Below are 25,524 nucleotides of genomic sequence, written 5' to 3' on the forward strand. Positions count from 1 at the left end.
AAAGCTGAGAAAGGGAGAGAGTGAGAGGGAGGAAAGAGAGAGGGTGAGAGCGGAGGAACATAGCAGCTCTGTTGTTGTGGACACTTTATGAACACTGCTCAGGCAGAAATGGAGGGGCTGAAGTATAGGAACTGACCCACTGTCATCAAGAGCAGTGGAATACATGTGGATGGTCTTTTTGAAAGTGGATCAGCATTAAAAGGTGACTTGATTGTTGATCTTTTGGGCAATACACATGGACACCATTGCATGATTTTCAGAGTGCATGCTTTTGTGAGTCTTTGTTTTTATTGTAAGGCTTTTACCAAAAGGAGGCTGGAATGGTTTTGTGGTGTAGAGACAGTCTTCTCGTACATCTGAAGACGAGCAATGTGGAAATGAGTCATCACTCCACAAGAGAGGAATACTTGCGCTTGTTTGTGTGTATGACAATGTGTGGAGGACAAAATTTTGCTCAGAGGTTGCTAAGCAGACATCATTTGTACAGTGTGCTATTTAGATTCAACTTTGTCTAGAATGGTTTTCCTTTAACAATCTTAAGGTGGAAAAAATTGACACAAATAAAACAATTGTTGGTACGCTGTTGTTCATGATTTTGGATAGAGTAGTTCAGATAACTAGGAATTCGAATTTTTTTATATAAATTGTGAATGTTTAAATTGAGACTTAAGTGCAGACTTTGGTGTCTGAGCAAATCTGACTATTGAGTGAGATGTTGTTGAGGTCTCTTTTAAAATTGTTGAGACACCCTAGTCGGTTTCTCAAAATCTCAGAAGCAGACTCAAGTCTCAATTCGGTGTCTATTCTCACTGTCTGGGAGCAGCACTTACACTTACTTACAGTGATGTTATGTGTGATGCTTAATTTTTTTCCTATAGATTTTTGTTAGGAAAGCTTTTTCCTGTATGACTGCTTTGTTAGCAGGAGGGAGGAAAGACACTCCACAAACAAACAATAGAAATGGGTCTGCTGTACGCACCAAAGTTTGCTGTGGACTAAAAAGGAATTCCACTGTCAGATCTTTACCTTATCGTCTCTTGGATCATCTAAAGAACCTCAGGTTTCATCTCCACTCAAATTAAGAAATGTTTTTGGTGTGGAGAGACTGTGGTGAGGGCAGGTTTAGCACAGACTGCCTGTGATCTGCGCGTTAGCCTGGACAGATGGTGGTAGGCGTGTGTGTGCGCGTGTATGTATGCGTGGTATGTTGTGTCTGTCGGGCGGAAAACTAGTTAAGAGAGGAAGATCTGATCTAAGCACAGCAACAGCAGACAAAATATTTTTTTTTCAATTGCACTGCCACGTGTTTCACTGTGATTGTGTTTACAATAGGTTGGAGTGTATTAATCTGTATGTGGTGATGTGTGTGAGCGTGTTGCGTTAAGTCTGAAGAACCTGTTTACTCACTAACTGATGTTGGAATACTTGTGTGTGTGAGTCGGTATCAGCTATACACAATGTTTATTCCTTTCATGGTATTCCTGATGTCTTGCCTGTGTGTGGGAATCATAAATTGTTTGCTGGTTTCGTGAATGGGTTTGTGTGTGTAAAAACCAAGAATGTTTATAAATCCTGAGCTATCTGTATTCCTATTCATATCTCAATGGCAGTTGCCAAAGTGCACCATGTTATTGTCCGCATAGGCAGTATTTTTCAACTTATCACTTGAGTCATATATGTCATGTGACTAATCACTGTGAAGCTTTAGAAAATAACACTGTAATGATGCTGATTGCACCACAAGAACACACACAGTACCAAAGACCTGAACTACTGCCTAGCAGTAATGTTAAAATCACAAGGAAAATATTTGTTGATTTCACATTTTAAGAGCACTTCAATAGAATTGTTTACTGAAATAAAATCAACTTAAGTAATGCAATGAAATGTTTTCTCTCTCTAATATGATCAGGTCAGATTAGTCTCTAGGTCAGTAACACTATAACCAAATAATTTGACTTTATGGGTTGTTGAAAAAAATCAGTAAATATGCCATAACAATCCATTACTTATGATAAAAGAGACAATGCAGTATATACATACTGTGTTCATTTAATATAACCTGATTATAATATAGTATAACTTAGGATCTCTCTGAATATGTGAATATACTTCAAAGTACTGTGAAAACAAGTGTGACATTGTATCTTTTATGCCACATTTTTACTGATTATGATGTCATGCAAGTTAATGCGTTTCAGACCACAAAACCAGCTCTACTGATGTGAGAACAGTCAGAACTCTGTGTTTCCTCGTTGTGTCCTTGAACATGCCTCGGAGGAAAGAGCAAAGCCACGAGCGAGCTGAGCGAGTTGTTCAGTTTCATGGGCTGATGTCATGACTCGTGATGTCATTATGTAGTCTGACTGACTGGTCTGCAGCTCTGATTCTGATTGGTTGACCTCTTCGCTGGGAGTGTGAGTCAGTGAGTTTTTATTTTTCATAAATATTTACTGCCTGGCTGCTGATGAAAGTGGTCGGTGCTGATCAAATATCTATGTGTGCCGGGAAGGTATATATTTTTAACCTGTATGGCACTGTGCAAGTATGTTATACTAGTATTGTTAAACTGTAAAATTTACAATGCTAATCTTTAGTCAGGATGATGTTGTAATGATTAGCTGTAGTTGTCTGTACTACTGGATTACATGGAGCAGCTGTGATTTCTTGAGCTAAAGTGTCTCTTGTGTGATTTTGTCATTTCTTTGAATCATTCCCGTTACACACAGTAAGTGAGTAATTTTTTTTTTTTTGCCACTGGACTATTATGCCATTTTCGAAAATTTTATAAACAAGGACCGTTTACTCTTGATACCAAGCTATTAGTGTTGCTTTTGTTTCTTGGTGTTTCTTATGGTTACTTTTCTTAACACAAGTAAAGTAAAAGGACTTGCATGCTTAAAACCACTCAGATTGTCTTAGCAATGGGTTGGTAATAGCAGTGAGCAAATTCTTGGCCAAACACCTCTCTTGTTTTCCACAGAAAATCTCCAGATTCATTAATACTGTTATTTAACATTATAGAGGACATACACAAGGGCATTGCCTTGAAATAGCCACCGCTATGATAATTGCATTTATTTTGAGCTTATTTTCTTCCCTTTACACTATGAAAGCTGGAAAATTCCTTCACCGCACTTCTTTATCCCACCCCCATTTTTTCTCTTTTGGACTGTAAACGCGACAGTGTCAGCTCACTCAGAATGAGTTTGAGTGCACAGTCTGGAAGATCTTTCAGACTCTGCACTTCAGAAGAAACCTCATGGGCCAAAGAACAGCTTGAGTTGAGCGATTCCTTTTTAACGTTTGTTTATTATTGTAAAGGTGTAGAGTGCAATTTTGCAATGTTAAAATACTTTCTCCCATTGCAGCTTGATGTACACATTCAACTACAAGCAATTTACAGGTTGATTTTTTCCCCACTGTGGTTTAATAGAAACTAGGACCGAAGCTGTATCATGTGGATTATTTTTACAATGATGAAACTTGAGTACTCGGAAAGACTGTTTATTTATTGTTAATAGTAATATAGTATTAGTTAAAGTATTACAGTATTAGTCGTTGTTATTTAACATATTAATAATAAATCAATAATAGATTGTGAAAAAGATGTTGAAACAATTCCGTTCAAACATCACCTTGTATCAAATCCGAGACCAAGATATCTTAAATTTAAAACTCAGGTGCACTTTTACTTTACAGCACAGTCATCAGCAGTGTTCACAAGCCAGCCTCTGCTTCTCAAGCAAAACAATTCCCACCACAAATAAAATCACCTGTATGGATCTAAATAACTTTATTCCATTGGCACAGAGTATATCATTACACATTTACTGATTACATCACCGCATTCTTATGTGTACTGTGTATCCAGGTCTGCTATGATAACTACAACCAACTGTTCCTCGGTTCTACATATCTCCAAGTAAGAAGGCTCATCTATCATAGATCTTTACTTTCTGTATTTAATTTATCCAGCCACTTTTCATAAGCGTGTCCCTCTGCTCCTGTATGTCTTCCTTTGGTCTTTTTGGACCATGCGTGGGCCTGTTTTTTTGGCAATGCAAAGGGGAAAAATACCTTCCTGTATGATGTCAGGGCTGAAACACTAGAGCAAACACAGTCGGAGCGGGCCCTCATATCACTCCTAAGAATAAGGATGTTTTTTTGTGTGTTGCTGCTTATGTTAAGGGTAGTGTGGCGTTCATACCTTAATAGTACTTTTGGTTGAGGCTTTGGACACTCCATTCATAGCGTTGGTCTGATGTGGCGTCTGATCGGCCAGCTGTAGCAGTCATGAGTGTACTATATGGGTCTGGTTTCTACCATCTGAAATGCAGCTGGCTTTAGTGACAGTTTTACTGACAGGACCACACAAATGCATTGCGGGTTTAGCTAATCAATATTCTTCTAACTTTTTAATGTGTATAATCTGAATACAACTACATTCATATTAATTTCTTGCCTGACAAAAAGTGGCTCACAAATCAAATTGCTTTAAATATGTTGTGACATTTTGTAAGCTTGAATCAAAAGGCATCCGTCAAAATACTGTGATGACTAGTGCCACTAAGAACGTCTGTTTGTACAAAAACAAGGTTCCAGTTATATCTTATTGTGTAGGTGTGCGTAGTATTATATGGAGCTATTATATTTCTATGACATGATAGATGATATTTCTACATCTGTAGTCAACATAATACATGGTTTCACATTTATTTTTTATATGTAGGTTGTCATTTAGATGGCACATTTTACTGCTGAAAATAAGCAGGGTATTTTGGGCTTTGTTTTGCTGGCCTGGCCTGGAAATCAAATGTCCAACTTACTAGCTTTAACTAGGTTGACCATGCTGGAAAACCTGAAAAATACCTGTTTAAGGTATTATAGTTTTATTGTAGTTTTATATACCAAATTATTCAAATTATTAATATTCAGGTTTTAGTTTAATTTATAGCTGTTGTGATGTGAGCTCTTGATATTTTATAATTTACTTAGTTTGTTTATGTTTAGCTGTTCTTATGTTATTTTAACTTTCACCTATTTTAATTTGTTTAATTTTTTATTTATCTTCAGTTAATAATTTTACTGTCTTGGCTAAGACATATTTTTTATTGCTAAGGCAACCTTCTTAATTTCGATTAGGTTTCCCAAATAACATTTATATTAATATTTATATAAACATTGGTTTAAACCTACTAAGACCAACAAACAAGGCTGGTTCAAGATGCTTTTGAGTTTAGCACGGAACAACCTGGTTTAAAATCTTCTGCTTGAAGGCAGATTGTTGGGATGGGTCATGTTTGGTAAGTTTATATATGATGCAATCTTTCGGTTACCAACCTTGAAAATTTTATTTTCAGAGATCAAAAAGGGTCAGTTGTAGATGAGAACCCCTTATGATAAAAGAGCAAGAAACTCTTTCTCACCCCCTTACAGTGCCCAAGATTATTACGTGAGGGGCCCCTATAGAGAGCGAAAGCTGATCAGGAGGTACTGAACTGAGATCAAGCATGACACAGATCGAGTTAGACACAGACATGCTGACTCCTCTAATTCATCCTCTGAATACACTCAAAGAAATCACATATTCACGAAAATTCACCTCTCACATTTCAAACACCCGAGTCGGTTTATCATGATGTCCATTTTGAATGTGAAAAAATGGGAATTACCATAGAAGGAACAAGGGGTTTCCTTTCACAAAGCCGTTTTTATGATAAGACAGAACACAATGTCGCTTACGGACACGGCAAGAACGCAATAGACTTTCTTGTGAAGGTTTCATGAACAGAAGTGGGTTGTGTTTCGACTTCAACAGATCACAAAAAGGTAGATTTGATGAATATGTATCTGGTCCTGGACTGTCCACCCTACGGTCCCCTTCTCGACTTCCTCTCTTCCTGTGCTTTGTGCATGGACCTGTTGAGGCACGGCCTCTCCCTGGAGCTTCTGTCTAATCATGGTACCATCATCCTTCAGTCACATTACCCTGACAGGGCCTGTCAAACCGCGACCGCTGGAGGACACATTGACTTTGAAATGCTCCTAATGAAAGAGGATGTTCTTTTTTCTCATGATGTTGAACAGTGAAGGGCCATGAAAAAATTGGGCGACAATACTGGGATGTTCTAACCATCTTTGGGCTGATGGCGAGCGGCCCATTCTCTGTTTTGCTGAAGATAAGTCACAGGGCCACATGATTGAATACTTTATGCGTGGAGGTTTATGACATGGCGTATTGGCAATGGAGATTTTGTTACTTCACATCTGTGCCAAAGTCTAGGAGTTTTGGACCGGAGAGCCTGGTGATTCTGTAACCACTCAAAAGACAAAAAACTGCATGATTTCTAGGGTACAAATAAAGTATGCTTAATCTATCAATGTTAACAACTCATCGCAGTTATGCTTTTATATGATCTTGTAAAATTGCACTATAGACTTCTAGTAATATATTTGTAGATATATTTTACCAAAAATTTATCTGAAATAGTTTTCAAGGATTACCATACAACAATTTTTTAATAATTGGATCTGTTAGAAGTGTGTTGTTCTAATTAAAACATTTGTTTACTCAAAACTGCAATGCTATAATACACTATATAATTAATGGTGTAAAGTGCAATTTATACATCCAAGAAATACTATACATATGCCTTTACGATTATAGGAATTTAGCAATACTCTATACATATACTTTGCAATATTGGATATAAATGATAGTAAGGGAGTTTTCTTTGCTCCCATCAGTCATTGTTCAGGTCAATGGCAACAACCACGTAATAATAAAAAAACAGAGAGCGAGAAAGAAAGGAGGCCACTCTGTCATAGCATGTATATCTTAGCATGCTGCTAGTGTATGCTCTTAATGTAGGGGCCCAGGGCCACTGCTGTTTTAAGCCTGACTTCTGAGAGTAGAGGTCTCCTATATGCAGCAAACTTCATTCAGAGAGCCTCAGGCTCAGAGTGGTCCGGTCACCTTCACTAAGCTCACATCACACGAGGGAACCAGAAAACCCAGGAACAAGGGACTAAAGCAAAATGAGCGCTTTGAAATGTTACCTCCTTTCATTGGTAATTGCCTATGGGCGGGAGCGGTTCATATGAAACGAACTTGCCCAAGGACTACAGCACCTCTAGGGAAAGTTGTGCGCTCTGGCCCCTTTGGAAATCGAACCTTCACCTTGCTGTCATTGCTTATAGGCTTTTATGAAATTGCTGGCTGAAAAGACGGACCATATACTTTAAACTGTAGACAGACCAGCTGATTGGGTGGCCGTATGCCCTGGTGTGCCCTAATACTGTTGTCATGGGAACTGAGGAAATGGAAACTAAACAAGTCAGGTTTTTTTCAGAGCTGGAAAGGAGGGAAAAACTCTTATCTCTTTTTATGCCGGTGTTGACATCTAGACAAAGGTCTGTTATTTGTACTTTGTTTGCCGGAACTGAAATCAGAAGTGAGATGCATCTGATAGTTTTTTTTATCCTGTATATAGGCCTAGTTTGTTTTGTGAAAAATCTATTTGGCCTGTTTTGAATAAAATCAAGTCCATTGAGAGCTCTGCTGTCAATGTCTTGATGTAAAGAGATTGTTGTGTGCAACAAAAAAGGAGATTTTGGTCCCTTTATTGGTTTTATTGTGCAGAAAAGAACAACATCAATATTCTTACATTTTTATTTCATGGAGGAATGTTATTTGTTTCAGTCAACAAGAGGGTGATTATAAAATGATAGATTTTTTTTGATAAACCCTTCATTCACCAATTCTTTACTACCTGTTATAAATGATTCACATTTATACTTTGTGATAAATGTACACAAAAGTTGGATTTGATTTATATTTTGGTACTATAATTTTACTTTTAATACTGACCAATCCTTGTTTTCTCAATATATTAATGGCACATACTGTATACTTTTATTTGAAGAGTTTGGTTCCAACAAAAATATTTGTTTTCGTTTTTCAAACTGCAGTACACTATAAAAACTGGACAACATGATAAAATTATGATTTTAGATTTTTTTTTAAATAGAGTTCTCATTTTGGAACCAAACTCTTCTTCGTGTATATCAGCATAGTCTCATGTGGAAAAATGCTCAAAATGTTTTTCCCCTAGCTGAAATGGGCTATAATGTAAACAATTCAAATATATGCACGTCCACAGAAAATTCACAACAATAGCATTCTCTTGAAAAACATTTTTGTGTGTGTCCCCAAAGGTTCCAAACAAAACCCACATTGAAAGTTTCTGAAGCACTGTTTGTGAACAGTAAGTAGAAGTTTATTCATGAGTAGAAGTTAAGTGGCAGCCCCAATCGTACCCAGTTCCAGTAGTTTGTTGTCATAGCAACAAAAATGTAGCTGGCCCTTTTCTGTCAGATGTAATGTTTTGTGGCAGCGCCACCATGGATACACAACAAACAAAACTGTGTAATATATGCATGCAAGCTCTCAGAGAAACCTTTATGACACGATCCTTCAGCACCACAGCTTGGCTGATGTTTGGCCTGTCAATCCACTCCATTCTCCATCAATTGTCTACTGGATTTCTATTTAAGCCTCATATGTTGTATGGCCATTAGACTATATTATATCCTGCTTTCTTTCAAAATGGATCGGTCGTCACGTGTGCAGTTTATTCCTAAATGAAGAGAGCACTCATGTACACTTATTTTTACAGATTTCTTACTTCAGATCACAGAGATGATATTTTTCACTGCATAATCTGAAAAGTCTGAGAGAGGGCGAGTGTGTTTTTTGTCTATGACATGATTTCCATTTTTGTATGAAAAACCTGGAAAACCAAAATTTGCCAACAAAGATACTTCAATGTGTCCGGGGTTTTGCGATCTCAATATGATGTGGAGTATGCGTATACTAAACTGCAGAGTGTGATCGATCACTCCCAATTTATGTGACATGGTCTTGGAAACACTTTAAATTTAGTGTGTAGAAGAAACTAATTTTTTTCCCTTAGTGTGATGTTGGTGTGATGTAGCTCACATTTGTATAATTTGCCTTATAAACGCAGCCATGCTTTGACTGACCCCAGGGACTTTTTTGTTCCAGATTGTGAGACTGGCTAATATCTCGCTCTGTTGCCGTGGATACAGATGCTGTATTAGCCATGCAGCGCTATCTGTGGCAGCTGTCATTCAACGCAAGTGAAGAGAGATACAGCTTTGACAGGAAGGCACAGGTGTCAAAAGCAGCCCTGAGGCATAACTGCGCATTTTCCTAGCCCTGCTCAGCTGCATATGCTGTTATTGATTGATTGAATTGCTTTGTCAGGGAGTTTGTATCCGTGGCATATTAGTTGACATACACATACGAGATATGTTTAAATTGTGAAAGAGGTTACATGTTCACTTGTGTGAGAGAGTTAAAGTGATGGATGATGCTTTAGGGAGAGATTATGGGATTACCTACTGTGACTTGGTGTGTGATAAATTCTTATTTAGATAAACATCAGTGACTGGCTTACTTTCTACTAAAATCCAATTTTCTACTAACCTCACCTTGCACTACACAAAGAAGTAAACAAAAAACAAGTGCACACAAACATAGATGCACACACTGCTGATGCAAGAAAATGGTTTGCTTATATATTTCACTGTTGGAAATTGTTTAATCATTACGTTATTTACATCATCTGTTTTTGCATTAAATTAATTTCAATATTTATGTAATTTCTGCTCATTATAAGAATTTTAAACATAATTTTCGTCAGTATTATAAACAAAATTCAGTGGTTGGTCAGAGAGTTATCTTAAAGGAACAACAAATTAATATTTTAATGGTAATTTAATCCCACTGATTTGAATGTATGGACTCAAATCCACTTTTTCTGATATCTTCTTTTTTATTTTGCAGAAGAAAGGGTCAAATTCAAATATTCCTTTTTGGGTGAACTACAGACATGACACATAACTTGAGTTAACATGGATATGGAGTAGATCTTAACTGTTCACCTTAACGGAAGGGTTTGTACATTTTTATCTGCAATTCATTTACCGACGTACAACATTAAAGATCTAACAGCATTACATGTTAGAATCATCTCACAGGCCGCATTTTACTTTACATTCTTGTAAAAGTGTCATATCTTTAAAAGTCCCAAAAGCAGACAGAGGTAACACAAAAGTAATCCCCACAACTCCTGACAACATATTGTGTTTTATATAGCAAAACAATTGCTATATGCAAAAAACTGAACATCATTTACAACATTACAAGTAATCCATAAAAGTGAGAAAAAAAATAGTGGTTCTGTTGTATTACTGCCACCTTGTTTTGCCTGTATCTGACATTTTGACACTCGCATTACTAATATCTGTGAATTTTATGGATTACCAAGAACCACAGTTTGGTCCACAGCTAAAAATCTTCTTTAGTGTAATGCTAAATACAAAGTGTGAGTAAATTAACAGCAAACGTTTTGCCTTTTGAGTGAACTTTTGCTTTAAGAATAGCACACATTTTTGCTGTTTTACTATTCAGTCAGTTTCGCCTGTCGTCTTTGACTCCTTTTTACCATCTCCAGTGAACCCATTTCAGGCTGTGACCTCAAAACCTTTGCTTGAACGAGTATTTCTCATTTTTTCAGGAGCTGAGGGCTGCATGGGTCCGGTGGTCATGCCCCCAGGGAAGAAGGCAGAGGGCCCCAGCAGTGGGAGTGTTGCGCGGGGTCTAAGTCAGCTCTACGAGGACACAGAAACAGCTGATCTGTCTCTTGCTCTGTCCACATCCCTAAGCCGGGCGGAGGACGAGGAGCTCACCAGCCTCAGCTGGCTGCACGAGAGCACAGATCTTTTGACCAGCCTGGGTCATTCAGGCCTGCGCAGCGTCAGCCCCCTGCAAGATGCTAACGGTGGCCTCGAGCCCTCTTCGTCCTCACCTTCATCCTCTCCTGAGCCCAGCGAGCCACACTATCACCTGTCTACAGGTACCAGCCGTAAACCTCCATACTCTTTTAGCTGCCTCATTTTTATGGCAATAGAGGACGCTCCCTCAAAACGACTTCCTGTAAAAGACATCTACGGCTGGATACTAGAGCACTTCCCATATTTCGCTAGCGCCCCTACTGGCTGGAAGAATTCAGTGCGTCATAACCTGTCACTCAACAAGTGCTTCAAAAAGGTGGATAAGGATCGCAGTCAGGTAAGGACTTGTTTTTTTGTATTCTGGTCAAAGTCCTTAAGATGTCCCCATCAAAAGGGACAAACAAAAGTAATTTTATGTCCATAGAAAGCACATTAAATGTAATAAAAATGTTAACTTCATGGTTTCAATTAAGTTTTTGAAGTAATATTACATTGTCATTCAATGTAACACAATATTTATGTACAAATTCAAACAACATGCTTATTCTGACTATACATATTAAAGTATATAAAAGAATAAGGGAGCAGATTACATTTTATTGTGCTTTAAATGAGTACAAAAATATTATTTAAAAATAGGCAAAACCTAAGATAGTGGCACATTTTCAAATTGCAACTAATTAGCATTTGGGGTGAAAGTTATTAGTCTTTTTTATATGTCTTAAATAGATTTTATTTGTAAATATGACTGACAAGATTGTTACACTGAATGACAATGAAGTAACATAGTGACATTGTCTTCTGCAAATCAGGGAAAAATGTATGATATACATTTTTTTCTCAGAAAAACAAAAATGTCACTCAATTAAACAGAAAACCTTTTCATTTTTTTAACACTAATTGTTTGAAGCAGTATTACACTATTGTATTTATGCTTAAACCCTTTTTCTTCTTTGACCTATTTAAAGTACCTGAATATACTTCATGAATATACTACATGATTTCTCACCAGTTGTTTCTTGAACAGATGGGTATTAAATATAATTTTGGCTAGTCTTCTCTCCTTTAATACTTTCCCATGTATCCTTGTTGTATTTTTACATTATTGTCCTTTTCTTGACTTATTTTATATGTTCGTGTCATGTTTTGATCTTTTGTTATGCAGTGTATTTTCAAAAATGTCTCTTTTACTTGACATAATCATAATACTCTATTAATCTTGTAAGTGTATAAATCCACATTGACTTTATGACAACAACGTGGTATAATGGTGTATTTTTATAAATATGTAAACCCACCCATGATTAGAAATGTGATTATAATCCAAAAAACAATAATGCTTTCTGTTTAGACATTACAAATAACAAGCTTACGTTCATGCAAATGAAAAAGATTTTCACTCTTGGCTAGTGTTCGCACTGTTATCCATGTGTGCGTGTAAGAGTGTGTGTTTGTACCTGCCTAAGGAATCACGCTGTCATTTGCTTCTAAACTACGGCCAAAAGAGTTTGCCTTGTGTATGTGTTCCCATAGCAACTACAGTGTAGTTGACATGAAAACCATGCGGTTTCTCTAGCAACAGCCAAACTGATTGGTTGTGTTGCTATTCGTGTGAGCAGATGTGCGTGTGTGGGTAAAATTTCAGGGAAGTGATATGAAACACAGTAATCTGTATTGGTGGGTAAAGTTCAGGCCAGCTGCATCACACCTCAGTAGTAGAAACTAAATCTGGTGCTGTTCCAAGCTAATGTGCCGAAATTATACACGCTACAATTTCACACGCTCTTACTATCAACCCTTCTGAAATAGGCAGCGTGATCCATTTGTCCTAAAGACAAATTACTTTAGTGTGTTTGTGTGCGATTGTGTATAAGTGTGTTTCAACAAAAAACACAAGTGTTTTGTATTTCAGAATTCCTGTTTCCAGGTTTTTTAACTTGACCAACAATGTTTGTCTCTGAAGGACTTGTTTTCTGTTTTAAACATACTCAAACTATTAAAAGCTTCTCTTGACTTAATTAAAATGGTATTTAACTTTATTGAAACGTACACACACCTCAGATGGGGAGACTGGTGGGTGAACAACAATGATTCACCGCCTGGACCTTTATAGCCATGTGTTAGTCAATAGCAGATGTTAAGCCACTTAAAGCTTTTAGTCTGGTTACTTTGGTAGATCAGTTCCAGCTTTCCAACAGGACACAAAGATAAAGGTCAAAGATAACAAATGCAAGTTCTAAACAACTGCAATTTTCTGTGAACCACATCTGTGATTCTGTCGTGAATATTTTAAACAAACATACTTTATCTGACCATTTTTGTCTCCTTTTTTCACACATTTAAACAGACCACTGTACCCTTTACACTCTTAAAAATAAAGGTGCTTAGAACAGAGTTTTCCTAAAGAGCCCTGGTGGTTCAGGTGGACATTGTAGGGGGTTTGTGAGTTGGTTTGCTGAGTGCGTATACAAGTTCTTTTCAATAATTAGAAAAAAAGTATTCAGAAGAAATGTTACTGGTATAGTAATAGCCCTAGTTATGTATACTACAATATAAACTTTAAAACATAAAAATAAATGCAGATAAATTGTGTACTAAAAATATCAGGGGATACTTGAAGAAAATTATTTTGGTCAATGGGGTTCCTTTGACAAAAACGTTTGAAAATAATCCCCAACAAATAATCATCTCTTGCTTACCTTTTTAGAATCTGAAGAAACTTTCTGGCACAAAAGCCTTTTGTGACACTGAAAGGTTCTTTGGAAATTGAAGGTTCTTTAACCATTAACACAAAAGGTTATTTTATTTAAGGCATCATGAAGCACATTTATTTTAAGAGTGTAGACACGTAATTGACTTCTGATATGATCTGTCAATTTGCGAGTACCATTACAGTGAGATGTTGAGCTATTTATGGTAAACATGGGCAGTCATATGTTTTTGATAGATTATAAATAGATGTAGTTTTTATATATTGTGTGGCTGAAAGTGTGGAGTGTTGCAGCTGCATTCAATTATATATATTTTTTATTACAGATTATTATTACAGGTTCTCTGCACACTTTGATCTTGAATTCTGGTCACTTTTAATGACCAATATCTCATAAGATATCTTATATTTTTGATGTCCTGTAGATGTGGCTATCAATATGATTTTATGATTGTGTGACCCTCTCTTTTAATACAGACAATTATTTTCAATGGTTCTCTCAGCGTATTGTTGGCAGCAGTGATCCTCTTTCTTCATTTTACACAGTAGGGAAAGATTAGCATGGGTCTGGACTGGTTTTTAAATGGCACTATTGTCTCCGTGTAGACTAAGAATACTCTTGCCAAGCCTTCCAACAAGACACCAAGCCCTCCATCTCTCTCTTCAGCTTGTTGCCTTGGACACCGGTGAAACCATAGGTGCATGTCTGCCCCTCCCCTTTCTCCTGTAGAGAATGATCATGTGGTTTTCCCTGGCAGGTGAGCCGGAGATATACCCAGATGCTGGTGAATGATGTAAGTCAGATTGTGATGGTGTGTTGGCTATTTGAGGAAAGATGGAAGACTGGCGGAGGAAGTTATGAATGAAGTCATGGGGAGTGTGTTTGAATTGGAAACAGCACGCTGGGCCATGGCTCCTTTATTTCACAAACCTACATTAAAAATATCGGTCACAGTAGCATTCTGTTTCCTAGTCCATCAAACCGTATAATCAGATTTCTCCTTTAAAGGAATAATGGATAGAAAAACGTAAGGTTCCCTCATGATTTACCCTCATGCCATCCCAAATGTGTATTACTGACTTTCTTTTCTTTGTAGACCTGATTAAAAGGACCTGATGTTGCTTTATATGTAGGTTCCAAAATGCTGAAGTTTCAACTCAACTCAACTTTATTTATATAGCGCTTTTTACAATTTTCATTGTTACAAAGCAGCTGTACATGAGACACATTGAATACAAGTATGATTTCTAAAGCAGCCCCACCGGCCAGGCAGATAATGCAAAACAATATGCAAACGGTGGTGAGGAACCCAAAACTCCCATCGAGAAAAAAAACCTCAGGGGAACCCAGGCCCAACCAGGGGATTCCAGTTCCCCTCTGGCAAAAGCTGCTGCCTCTGCACAAGTTTCAAAAAGCACATAGATCTTAAAAATAATCACTTTGGTTCTTGCTTGGCTTTGATAAAATAGCATGTGATACAAGACATCTGAGAACCACTGAGTTTTGAAGTTAACAGTGTGTTGTCATTTGAATTTAGTTCCCAGAATTTTCTCAGAATTTTAGTTCTCAGTTTAGATTTCAGTTTCACTACATAAGCTCAATTTTTTTTTCTCCAACAAACCTATTTTTTTGCTTTTATTTATCAAAATGTACAATTATTATTTTGATGCAATATTGCAGTGTTTAAAATAAATGAACACATGACATCTCTCCTCGGCATGACTTACTTTTCGGCCTGGGGCGGGACTTTACTGACAGTCCAATGGCACGACTTCCAACAATCCAATAAATTCACAAAACTCACAAAACCCTGCCCAACATTTTTTCTAAATACAGAGATACACTCAGATATACAACTTCTGTTTCATGCTTGAATGATGGAGGTATATACTTTTTCAAACTTCAACAAATTTTGGCACCTATGTATGATGACGTTTTTCTTAATCACAGCTAATTGAGGGTTCGTAAACACTGATCATTGCTCCTTTAATTTAAGATGTGTAATATATGTATCTTTTCTACATCCACAAGCTGGTGGGTTTCCTGAAATACTAGTCATTGAATCCAATTTAATAATCCCAAAATAATAAGTCTGCATTTCTCAGGAATGGAAGACCAGGGATTTCAAGACATGTTTAAAATGAAGCATAAAGTAAAAAAGCATGAGTTGCAACTGCTAAATTTTATAGCTGTAATTTTAAAAAGATGTAAACAACTAACTAAACTAAAAACACTGTAAAAAACAACTAGAATTTTTTTGGTGTGTTTATAGTAAGCTTAAGTTGTGCACACAGTTTTTTAAGTACATCTCATTTTAGTGTTAAGTTAACTTTCAATTATTTTTTGTGTCAAGATTTTAAAGTAAAATGTACATTAACTGTGTACAAAAACGTGCACAAATAAGTATATATATTTATATTTGTACTTTGTAGTCAACTTCAGCTAATTGACCAGTTGCTTAGTTGTCTGTTGCGACCCATTCCCAACATTGAGTGTTCTTTAATTACGATAATATTGTTGTTCTTTCATCATCTCTTCTCTGTCTCTGCCATTTTTGTGCTTAATGCGAGAGCTGAGATCAAAGGCTTACTTGTTAAATTTCATGGCTTTTGTGTGGTCTGTTTTGGTGAAGTGTGGCTCTGGAAGCTCCTGATGGAGGGCAGACAGCTTAATTAGGTGGTGAATGGCTTCTTTGATCTAAAAATACATGCTAGTGTTGCCAGTTGAGGCAATTTTAAAGGTGATTCTGTTTTCACTACAACAAGGGTCTCAAGCTCTCAGTCTGCCTTTTCAGTTTCCGGTCAGTTTTGCAGATATTGATCTGTAGTGTGAAAAGACCTGAAAGGATATTTACTACTTATAAAGACAAACAACAAGTGCATCGTGACGAAACCTAATGCTACAAATTCATTTTCAATACACAGTTTTTTGTTTGTGACTGTGTGACAGTGTGATCACATCAATACTTTACAGAGTCTCATTATTATTATAATATTAAAATCAATATACTGACATATTTAGGATATAACATTAAAAAAAACTTTCTTTCTTTATATTTGTAGAGCATAGGAAAGGGATCTCTCTGGTCTATTGATCCTCACTACAGACACAATTTGATTCAGGCGCTGAAGAAGACTCCATATCATCCATATTCTCCTCGGCTTCCAAAAACTTCTACCTCTCCATCTGCCTCTCCTCAGCAATACCACAGGTAATGCTTCAATTTCTCACTCAGTCCTTTCTTCTTTATCTTTCCATTTCTTTTTTTTCATTGTCCTTTATGTTTCTCTGCACCTACAGTTATTGCTTTTTGGTCTTCATCAGTATGTTGTCTTCTGTTACTTTCATTTACACGTTCCATTTTGTTTGGCCCTTGAAAATCAGGAATTTTCCATCTCTGAAGAAAGAGCTTGGTGACAGAAATCATGGGGCTTTTTTTAATGTTTACGGATAGGCAAAATTAATGTAGGGAAATGAAGGGAAAGTTCAGTTCACCCAAACATTTAAATTCTGATATCATTTACTGTTCCATTGTATACCTGTATACATGTCTTTGTTCAACTGAACACAAAGGAAGATATTTATACAGGTTCAGAACAATCTGAGGGTGAGTAAATGATGACAGAATTGATAACAGAAACTGATAACAAAATAGTTTTAATTCAGTTGCATTTTAAGGGTCTTGGTGTTTTGGAAAGTATGTTTTTTTTATAATTTATTTAGTTAACAAAAATGTTTTAGTTTTTTATAATGGAACTGTTGAAGTAATCTTGATTGTAAATGAGTCAAGAAGTCATTCACTAACATGCAATCTTGTTGAGAAATCCATTACCTAAGGGTTAAGTCCTTGTCTTGGTGCTTCAAGTAAAAGTCTCTTTACATCCAAGAAAGAAAGTTAGATTGCAACATGATTGCAACAAGAAAAATGATACCCACAGCTTCCTTTGATGTCCTCTCTCATGACCTTCCTGTAAAGAACGCATTGATCAGCTATGTGAGGGTTTGGGGTCAGTTCCTCACTCATTCCTGAACACTACATCAGCATGTAAGACTTTTTCCTTTGGGGAATCTGTGGGATGTAAAAAAAACACGTTTGCCCTTCCTGAGCCGTTCCTCCTCTGCTGTTGCTGTGACGACCAGAACACCTCCATGGCAACACATGCATTAGACAGGTGGAACAGTGACACAAAGCTATTTGTGAGAAGAAGAAAAACAGACATAGGACTGATAGTTAATGCAAAGAAATACATTATAGGCTTAGCAACGCTATACTCCATAGCAACAGTAGATAATGGGCGCTTGTGTCATTGCTTTTGCCTTGATTGTTCTTGTTACATTCTTTCTCTTTTGGGATAAGCTTGTGGTCTCTTAATGTCTTCGGGGGACTAAAAATCAGTTAGCATGTGGTACAGTTAATTATACAGCTACTCCATTTACAAACACAAATCTTTAGAATCAGGGGCTTTTTATTATTAACAAATGAATTTCTAAAATATTAGCTTTTTGCTTCTGCTGATTGAGTGAGTTTGTAATGAGTGATTGTGGAAATAATATGGTTTCCAAACCTAGCCTGAATGTCTGTATTAGTTTGATCAGTCTTAGTACCTTCAGTCTGCATTCTACATTCTCATACTTCTAATTCCCTCATCAGAGTTCACTCCACCTTTATCAATGTTTCATTAAGTGTATAATACGTTTTTAAAGTGTTTTAAATGTAATTGTATTACTGTTTTCCAGCAGTGTATCACTTTTGAATTCCCTCTCTCTGTCTCATTTTCTCTGGTTTTATTCCACAGTCATCCACTATGGCCAGGAAGTCCACTGTTCAGAAAAAATGGAGGAGTGCTCTTACAAGGTAAAGACTTATACATTTTTCTTTAGTCATACAGACTTAAAGATCTCAGTGTTATTTTTGCAGGTGGTATTAGATGGACCATTCCTAATCTAGAGGTCATCTTTAAAAGTGCAGCAGCATTATATCAAAAATGAATATTTTGGTAAATTTGTTAAAGGTGTTTCTTCTGTAAAAGTGGATTCTCAAATTTTTTTATTCTACACCACTAATACAATTTACGTTTCTTGGATAAAGGGATTGGATTGCTCATATGGCCACAAACCCCCTTATACATAAGGGGAACACAACTCTTTATATCTCAAATAGCTGCTCTGAACCTACAGATTACTTTTGTATCATTCTTATTTTTGCCACCGATTCTCTCATTTCCCACAACTGCTTCATCTTTCATTGCCTCTGTTTCACTCCCTGTTGGTGTCCCAGCAGTTTAAATGTCCATTCGATTCCAATCAGGGTGCTTCCTTTCCACTCCACAGCAAACAGCTAAATGGAAGGAAATGGATACATTATCTGTCTGTAGTGGCTCCTCTTTTCTTCTCGTCTGCTCTTGATAATGGAATAATGGAGGCAGAGCTGCCTGTAAAAAGTGTCTGAACAGGGCTATTGGCTTTTGAGGGATGTGAATGTCTTGATGGCTGTCTACATAAAAGAAAAGAGCTCAGTGTGCTTGTGTAAGTGTCTTGTGCTCAACTGGACATTCTTGGCTCAAGACCAATTTGCTATAACTTGCAACTAGCCAATGGCAGCGTGCTTACAGTTTGTGAGTGAATGAACAGTTGTGAAGACTGTGTCCAAAATAGCCCCCTAAACCCTAATATAGTGCATTATTTGAGGGGACATCCATTTTTAGTGGTGTCCCAATTCGTAGTGGACATTATTGAGTGCACCCATTCAATCCCATGATGCATCATAATAATGAGTGTTCAACTGATGTACACTCACGGCTAGCTGCTAGCCATTTATCGTGATCCTCGAGCTGAATGAATTCCCGCGTCTCTGCACCGAGTGTCCGAATTTACTCCCTCGTTTTCATCCGCTCATTAAAGTGGACTATATCAGTTAACTCATTTAGGGAATTGTGAATGAGGGTATAGTGGGCGAATTCGGACACAGCCTGTCTCTCTGCCCATTTTTTGTGTCTTAAAGCCATAATACAACTAAAACATCACTCATTGTTTGTTGTTCCAATCCTATATGACTGTTTGGGAAAGAGTCTTCTATGTACATATGAAGCATTTGTTCTATTATGTTCTCCCAAATATTAGATAGATTTACTTCGAGTTTTATATTGAGTTCAAATTGTAACCAACAATTTTTTTGGAGTTTTATGTTTTGCATGTACCTCCAGATAGAACCACCAGTCGAGAGCCAAAAGTGCAGAGATGCTGTGTGAGCACAACAAACACTAGCTCAAGATTGTATTGTTCCGTGGCTTGTAAAATGGGGAACACATATGATACAAAACCTGTCTGCATATCCAGCTATACAAAAAGAAGGTCCTCTGTAGGACAATTAAAGAAAGGTTGAGTGCATGGTGCTGTATAATATTTGGCACATATTCTGTATAACAACCTTGAGTTGTAACAGGGGATTTTTTTGTTCGCCAGTTCCACAGAGAGTGATACAGCATGGCTCACGAATGGCCGCTCAAGGGCTCTTTCCAGTTATCAGACCCCTTCCTTTGAGTCCTGTGAGCAGGAGGACCACAGCCGTGAGGTTAGTACCTAACACACTCTTATAAGACTCATTCACAGAGCCTGCAAATGGATAAGAGCTTGTGTAATGTTGTTTTACCAATAGTTTGAAAAAAGCAATTTGCTAAAAATATACATCCTTAAAAGAGTCTTAATATCTTTTTAAGTGTTGCTTCAAGTTATACAAATATTTAAGGGATACTTCACCAAAAAATTTAAATTCTGTCACCATTTACTCACCCACAGATTGTTCCAAACCTGTATAAATTTCTTTGTTCTGCTGACGACATGGCAAGATATTTGAAAGAATGTCAGAGTTTATGCGCCATTGACTCCCAGCTTTTTTATTTTCCCTATATGTGACCCTGGATCACAAAACCAGTCTTAAGTTGCATGGGAACATTTTTAGTAAAAGACAAAAATACATTGTATGGGTCAAAATTATTGATTTTTCTTTTATGCCAAAAGTCATTAGGATAGTAAATAAAGATCATGTTCCATGAAGATATTTTTAAATTTCCTACCTTAAATATATAAAAACTTTGTTTTTGAAAATGGATTGCCTGCTTCTGTGCCCCTGATTAACAACTTCAAAGGCAATTTTCTCAATATTTAGATTTTTTTGCACTCTCAGATTCCTGAGTTTAAACGGTTGTGTCTCAGCCAGATATTGTCCTATTCGCACATATAACACATCATACATCATTAGAAAGCTTATTTATTCAGCTTTCCGATTATGTTACAATCACAATTTCGAAAAATTGACCCATTAGACTGGTTTTGTTGTCCAGGGTCACATATGGTAAGTAAATGGGGAATAAGATCTGACATTCTTCCAAATATCTTCCTGTGTGTTCAGGCAAACAAAGAAATGCATACTGGTTTGGAACAATCTAAGGGTGAGTAAAAGATGACAGAAATTTCATTTTTTGGTGAAGTATCTCTTTAAGCAATGAAATAGAATGGTACTGCCAACAAGAGGTTCACTTTCCAGGCAGAAATGAACAAAATAAAGACACTCTGTTCCTCTAAAATTTGCTTTGGATTAAAGTATCTTTCACTTGCATAAATGAAATATATTTAATTTAATTATTTTCATTGCCTCTCTCTGTATCAGATCTGCCCTGGGCGACTTTCTGAGTCGTGGTAAGAATGGTCTGCACAGTGACTCTCCTCCTCACAACGATGATCAACAGGAGGATCACACGTACAGCAGCTCGCAGTGCCCGAGTACAAAGAGGGACATTTCTTCCCCCCTCTCCTCCTGCTCCACTCAGGGATCCCTCTCTGCCTACAGCTGCGGTCAGGAGGTGATCGTCACTGAGGTCAAGAAGGAACAAAAAGACTTTCCGCTAGACACTAAACCACCTCCTTCCCATCTCCTACTCCAGCGCAAAAGACTGCTGTGGACCAAAGGTCACGTACGGACCCCAGGCGACACACTTCCCCTGAAGAAGAGGCGGGCGGAAAAGCTTCTGGGAAATGAGCAAGAAGATGAGGAGATGAAGGAGGCTGCAGGGTCTTTGCTTCACCTGGCTGGCGTGCATGCCAGTGTGAATAAAAACGGCCAACGTGCATGTAAAAATCAGAAGGAGCTGAAAGAGGAAGTGAAAGATTAGCAATGAATAAAAGTATGGTTAATGGAGATCTAAATACTTCTGTTTCAGGATATCAGGTGAATCTAGTCAGTTGTTGCAATATCAATAAAATCACTGTCGTCCTATTTTAAATTTTATTTCTAGCTGAAAGATTCTCATGTCCATTGTTGTTTTGTGTGAGTGTGTGTGTGCCTGTGTGTGATTGTGTGAAGGTGGAAAAAAGCCATAGTAACGTTTTGGTCATTTGAGTGCAATTTTTTTTCATCATCAAGTCTACCGAACAATTTAAAAAATAAAACAAGAGGTGCACGCAGCATTTATTTTCCCTATTACATATTGCACTTCTAAAATATAACTGTTAACCGAAAAAAAATGTGTTTTTTCCTAATGTTCTTTTGTATTGTTTGCATCCCAAGACCATTGACATACACAAAAAGTTACTGAGTGCACCTTTAGTTATGTTGTAGCAATCCTTCTAGTTGTAAGTTTGAAACCTAAACTGAGATTTGAATGCTGCTCTCAAGTGTGCCAAAGATAATACCCGTTGATGACAGTGCAGCTAGTTAATGCACACTTAGGAAGACCAATAAAAGTTTAAAAGTGGACATGCCAATCTATATAAACAATATCCACAAGGCAAATATATAATATTTATTAAGCAGCAAATTTTTCTGAGGAAAAATGGCCTGTGGAAACATGAAAGTCAAATGCAATATACCACTTCTGGATTTTGATGTTCAAATCATTAATGATGTTGGGTCCTGTTTGAGGCACACTAAAACTGGTCTGTTTTTTTAAGCAATGCCTATTGTGTTCATATCAAGTTTTGCCAAAATGTTTTTGTAATTAATTTGTATTTTTGATTTGCTTGATTTTTTTAATCTTCATCACAATTCAAGCAATTTGTCCTGTCAGGATAACACTGTAAAAAGCTATTCCCTTTTTTACGGAAGGCAGATTTTGCCTTAGATTTTATGGTTTTTTTCAGTTATATTGCATGGGTGATTGTACATAAGAAAGAAGTATTTTTTTTTAATGTAAGATCATGTAAGATAGATATTTAGCATGAGGCATGGCTTATTTTCTTATGAGAAAACAGAGAGACAGCCTAGCAGTCATCTCTTAAAGCATTGGCTTCTTTCTTCATTCTTTTTTAATTTGTATCTCTTATATGGCAGACAACTCTTCCAAAGGAAGAGTCTAAACCTGTTAACAAAGAGATCTGCCTTGTATTGGATGAGGTGAAACTGATTTTGCCTTTTTTGTGGTACTCGGTTTTGGTGGTCCTCTCAATTCATTGATGTAAGTGTTCTGATGTTGTTAATACTCAGTGTTAAATGATCCACCACTCTGTACACCCTTTAAGGTTGTGCCTGCCTTTAGTTCATGTGCTTGGATGTCCGTCATGTTCTTTTTTTACCGTTAAATTCCCTGTTAATGTTTTTTTCATTGTGAAATCTGCATCATTGATATCATAAATTGTACTGAAATAGTTTGACAAGGAATTAGAATTGGCTGTATGTGGGTGAATTGGGATAATCCTTGTTGCACTGCTTTGCAATAGAGAGGAATGTCAAACTTGAGTCTATTTCAAAAAGTTTCTAATACAGTTTGCGACTCATTGGTTGAACAGTTAAAAAATGATGCCTGTGCTGGGATGTTCCCTTTATCACACTTTAAAGTATCCCTCTCCGCATCACTTCTCACAAACTTTATCTGTGAAACTGAATGCAAGGTTGTCCCATGGCATTGTTGGCTGCTTGGGTCCTCACCTGCCATCACCGTAACTTTGTTATGCAGCATCTATCATGTTTACACTACACTTCTGTTTAACACACATTGATCAAAACTTTTTTGAATGTTATGTGTACACCAGGGGAGAGGAGCACATATCAGTCCTTTAAAATACTTTGATCTCCTTCAGTATTTCAGCACTTTTTCAGCACAACAGTTTTGCTTTAATTTCATGCCAGTCCCATAAAACTCCCTTTGTTTTGGTGTACCAAAAACACAATTTTAAACTGACTCATACAAATCAAAGGGGGAGAAAATATGCATGACCTATTTATTGGGAAACTCTCACTGCCTCTGGAATTATATGTGAAATAATATTAATAAGGATTTTGTCAATGTTGTTGATGTTTGTTTTTGCCAAATATGTTTTTGTCCTTGTACATTAAATCACTAGTGATCTGGTATATACAGCACAATGGAGTCATGATGAATATGTTTTTCACCAGGTCTATTTTCAATACACTCAGATGACAATGCTGTATGAGTATAAAGCTGTCTATTTCCTTGGTGTGCAATTGTATTGCCAAAGAACAAAATCAAACTATTTCATAAATACATGTAAATAACCACACTCTCTGTGACAATAGTGTCACGACATGTTACTTTTCCACATATTTCTCCTGAAACTTAAATAACGTTTATGTAATGTATTGTCTTCCAGTTGCAATAATAAAAATATCAGAGTTTTAAATGAGAAGTTGTGTTATTGAGTCATTAAGTTGAGTTCATGGAGTTCGACAGTCCACTTAAGTAACAGGCTTGCCGTTTGACATTATAATTTGTTTTATGTAATACAACAGGTAATATCACACCAAATTAAATACCATATTGTTTACAATTAAGATAAAGCATAATAAAACATTTATTCTGTACTTGATTTGGTTAAGCCTTCAGCCTTCTTTGATTTATCCCATGCTTAAAGGGATAGTTCACCCCAAAATGAAAATGAGTCATTTACAGGTTTTGATCCACATCAGGGTAAATAAATGATAACAGGATTTATATATTTCCCTTTAAGATATATTGAGTTTGGGTGTGGCTAATAGCATTCACCAAGAAACTGGAGCTCTATTCATAATTAAAGGCAACACAGACTTCATCAGGATTCATCAGCTCACTGATTTCACTCTGTAGTATTGGAGCAAGCTCTGTTGCTATGCAACTCCTGGAGTCATAAGAAAGCAATCTGTACTTGATACATTTTATTAGAGTCCAGATGAAAAGAGTACAAGCATTTTAATACCTTTAACACATCATGAGGGTATTTTCCGATCCTGAATGATGAGAAAAATATTTGTGCAAAAATTGTTTTAGTTTAGATGAAGTGTATTAAGATAAAGTGTTAATGTTAATGTTAATATTTGAGACCTAAAGTTTAGAGGAAAGGAAAATTTGTTATTTTTATCCTCATACCTCATACAGGGTGAATGTGTCCGCTTTCTGTGTCTCTTTCTCTCTTGAACACAAAATTCTAGTAAGAAAGTAAATATTCTCATTCCCCTATTTTTTAATTGTTTACCAATAAACATTTGACACCAAATCATTGTTTGAAACAAATGCATTAGAATGTGTAACATTAATCAATTTAGTGGGATGCGTTGCCCTCGTGTGGTGAAAAAAATAACTACATTGGGCTTCTAAACAAAAGGCAACCATTATATTATGCAAGAATGGCATAATTACTATAATGCGCGCTGACCAAAATTTTAAATTGTGGGTTTATTACTAAACACATAAATTTGTTTAGTGTTTTATTTTGTGTTGAAAGTAAAAAACAAGCGCAGCGCTTTTGTGGTCTCAGTCCTGATGACCAGCTGCCACATCTTCCAGTGCAGAAAAAAAACAAGACACAACCCACACGCCCATAGCAAAAAACGACGAGCGTTAACTAGATAACATGTACGAGTGTGCTTGTTGACACACTCTTGTTAATGCTTTTACTGATATATTTCAATTTAAATTCCAATGGAAAGATCTTGTTTCACTCTGACAAGAAAAACAGAAATAATAAGCGTAGCATAAACGTCTCACTTCTCAGTTTACGTCGA

At 36.7% G+C, this 25,524-nt stretch overlaps 1 protein-coding gene across 2 annotated transcripts; it reads left to right on the forward strand.

Annotated features, from left to right (window-relative positions):
- Positions 1-29: 29 nt before the first annotated feature.
- Positions 30-24,173, forward strand: ches1 (checkpoint suppressor 1). Of its 2 annotated transcripts, XM_056764966.1 has the most exons (7): positions 30-202; positions 9,875-9,984; positions 10,608-11,161; positions 16,598-16,746; positions 18,332-18,390; positions 19,998-20,106; positions 21,202-24,173. In XM_056764966.1, exons 3-7 carry the CDS (start codon positions 10,622-10,624, stop codon positions 21,701-21,703), a joined length of 1,359 nt encoding a protein of 452 aa, XP_056620944.1. In that variant the 5' UTR covers positions 30-202; positions 9,875-9,984; positions 10,608-10,621; the 3' UTR covers positions 21,704-24,173. The 2 variants fall into 2 exon arrangements, with proteins under 2 accessions (XP_056620944.1, XP_056620943.1); XM_056764965.1 differs by lacking the exon at positions 9,875-9,984.
- The last annotated feature ends 1,351 nt before the right edge of the window (positions 24,174-25,524 follow it).

The sequence above is a fragment of the Triplophysa dalaica genome, chromosome 13 (genome assembly GCF_015846415.1).
Source record: "Triplophysa dalaica isolate WHDGS20190420 chromosome 13, ASM1584641v1, whole genome shotgun sequence".
Taxonomy (NCBI): Eukaryota; Metazoa; Chordata; class Actinopteri; order Cypriniformes; family Nemacheilidae; genus Triplophysa; species Triplophysa dalaica.

Excerpts from the sequence above, each read along its gene's own strand:
- ches1 (XM_056764966.1), top strand. The coding sequence starts at position 10,622 with ATGGGTCCGGTGGTCATGCCCCCAGGGAAGAAGGCAGAGGGCCCCAGC. Across the intron at positions 16,747-18,331 it reads TCTCCTCAGCAATACCACAG|TCATCCACTATGGCCAGGAA; the intron begins GTAATGCTTCAA and ends TTTATTCCACAG. Across the intron at positions 18,391-19,997 it reads TGGAGGAGTGCTCTTACAAG|TTCCACAGAGAGTGATACAG; the intron begins GTAAAGACTTAT and ends TTTGTTCGCCAG.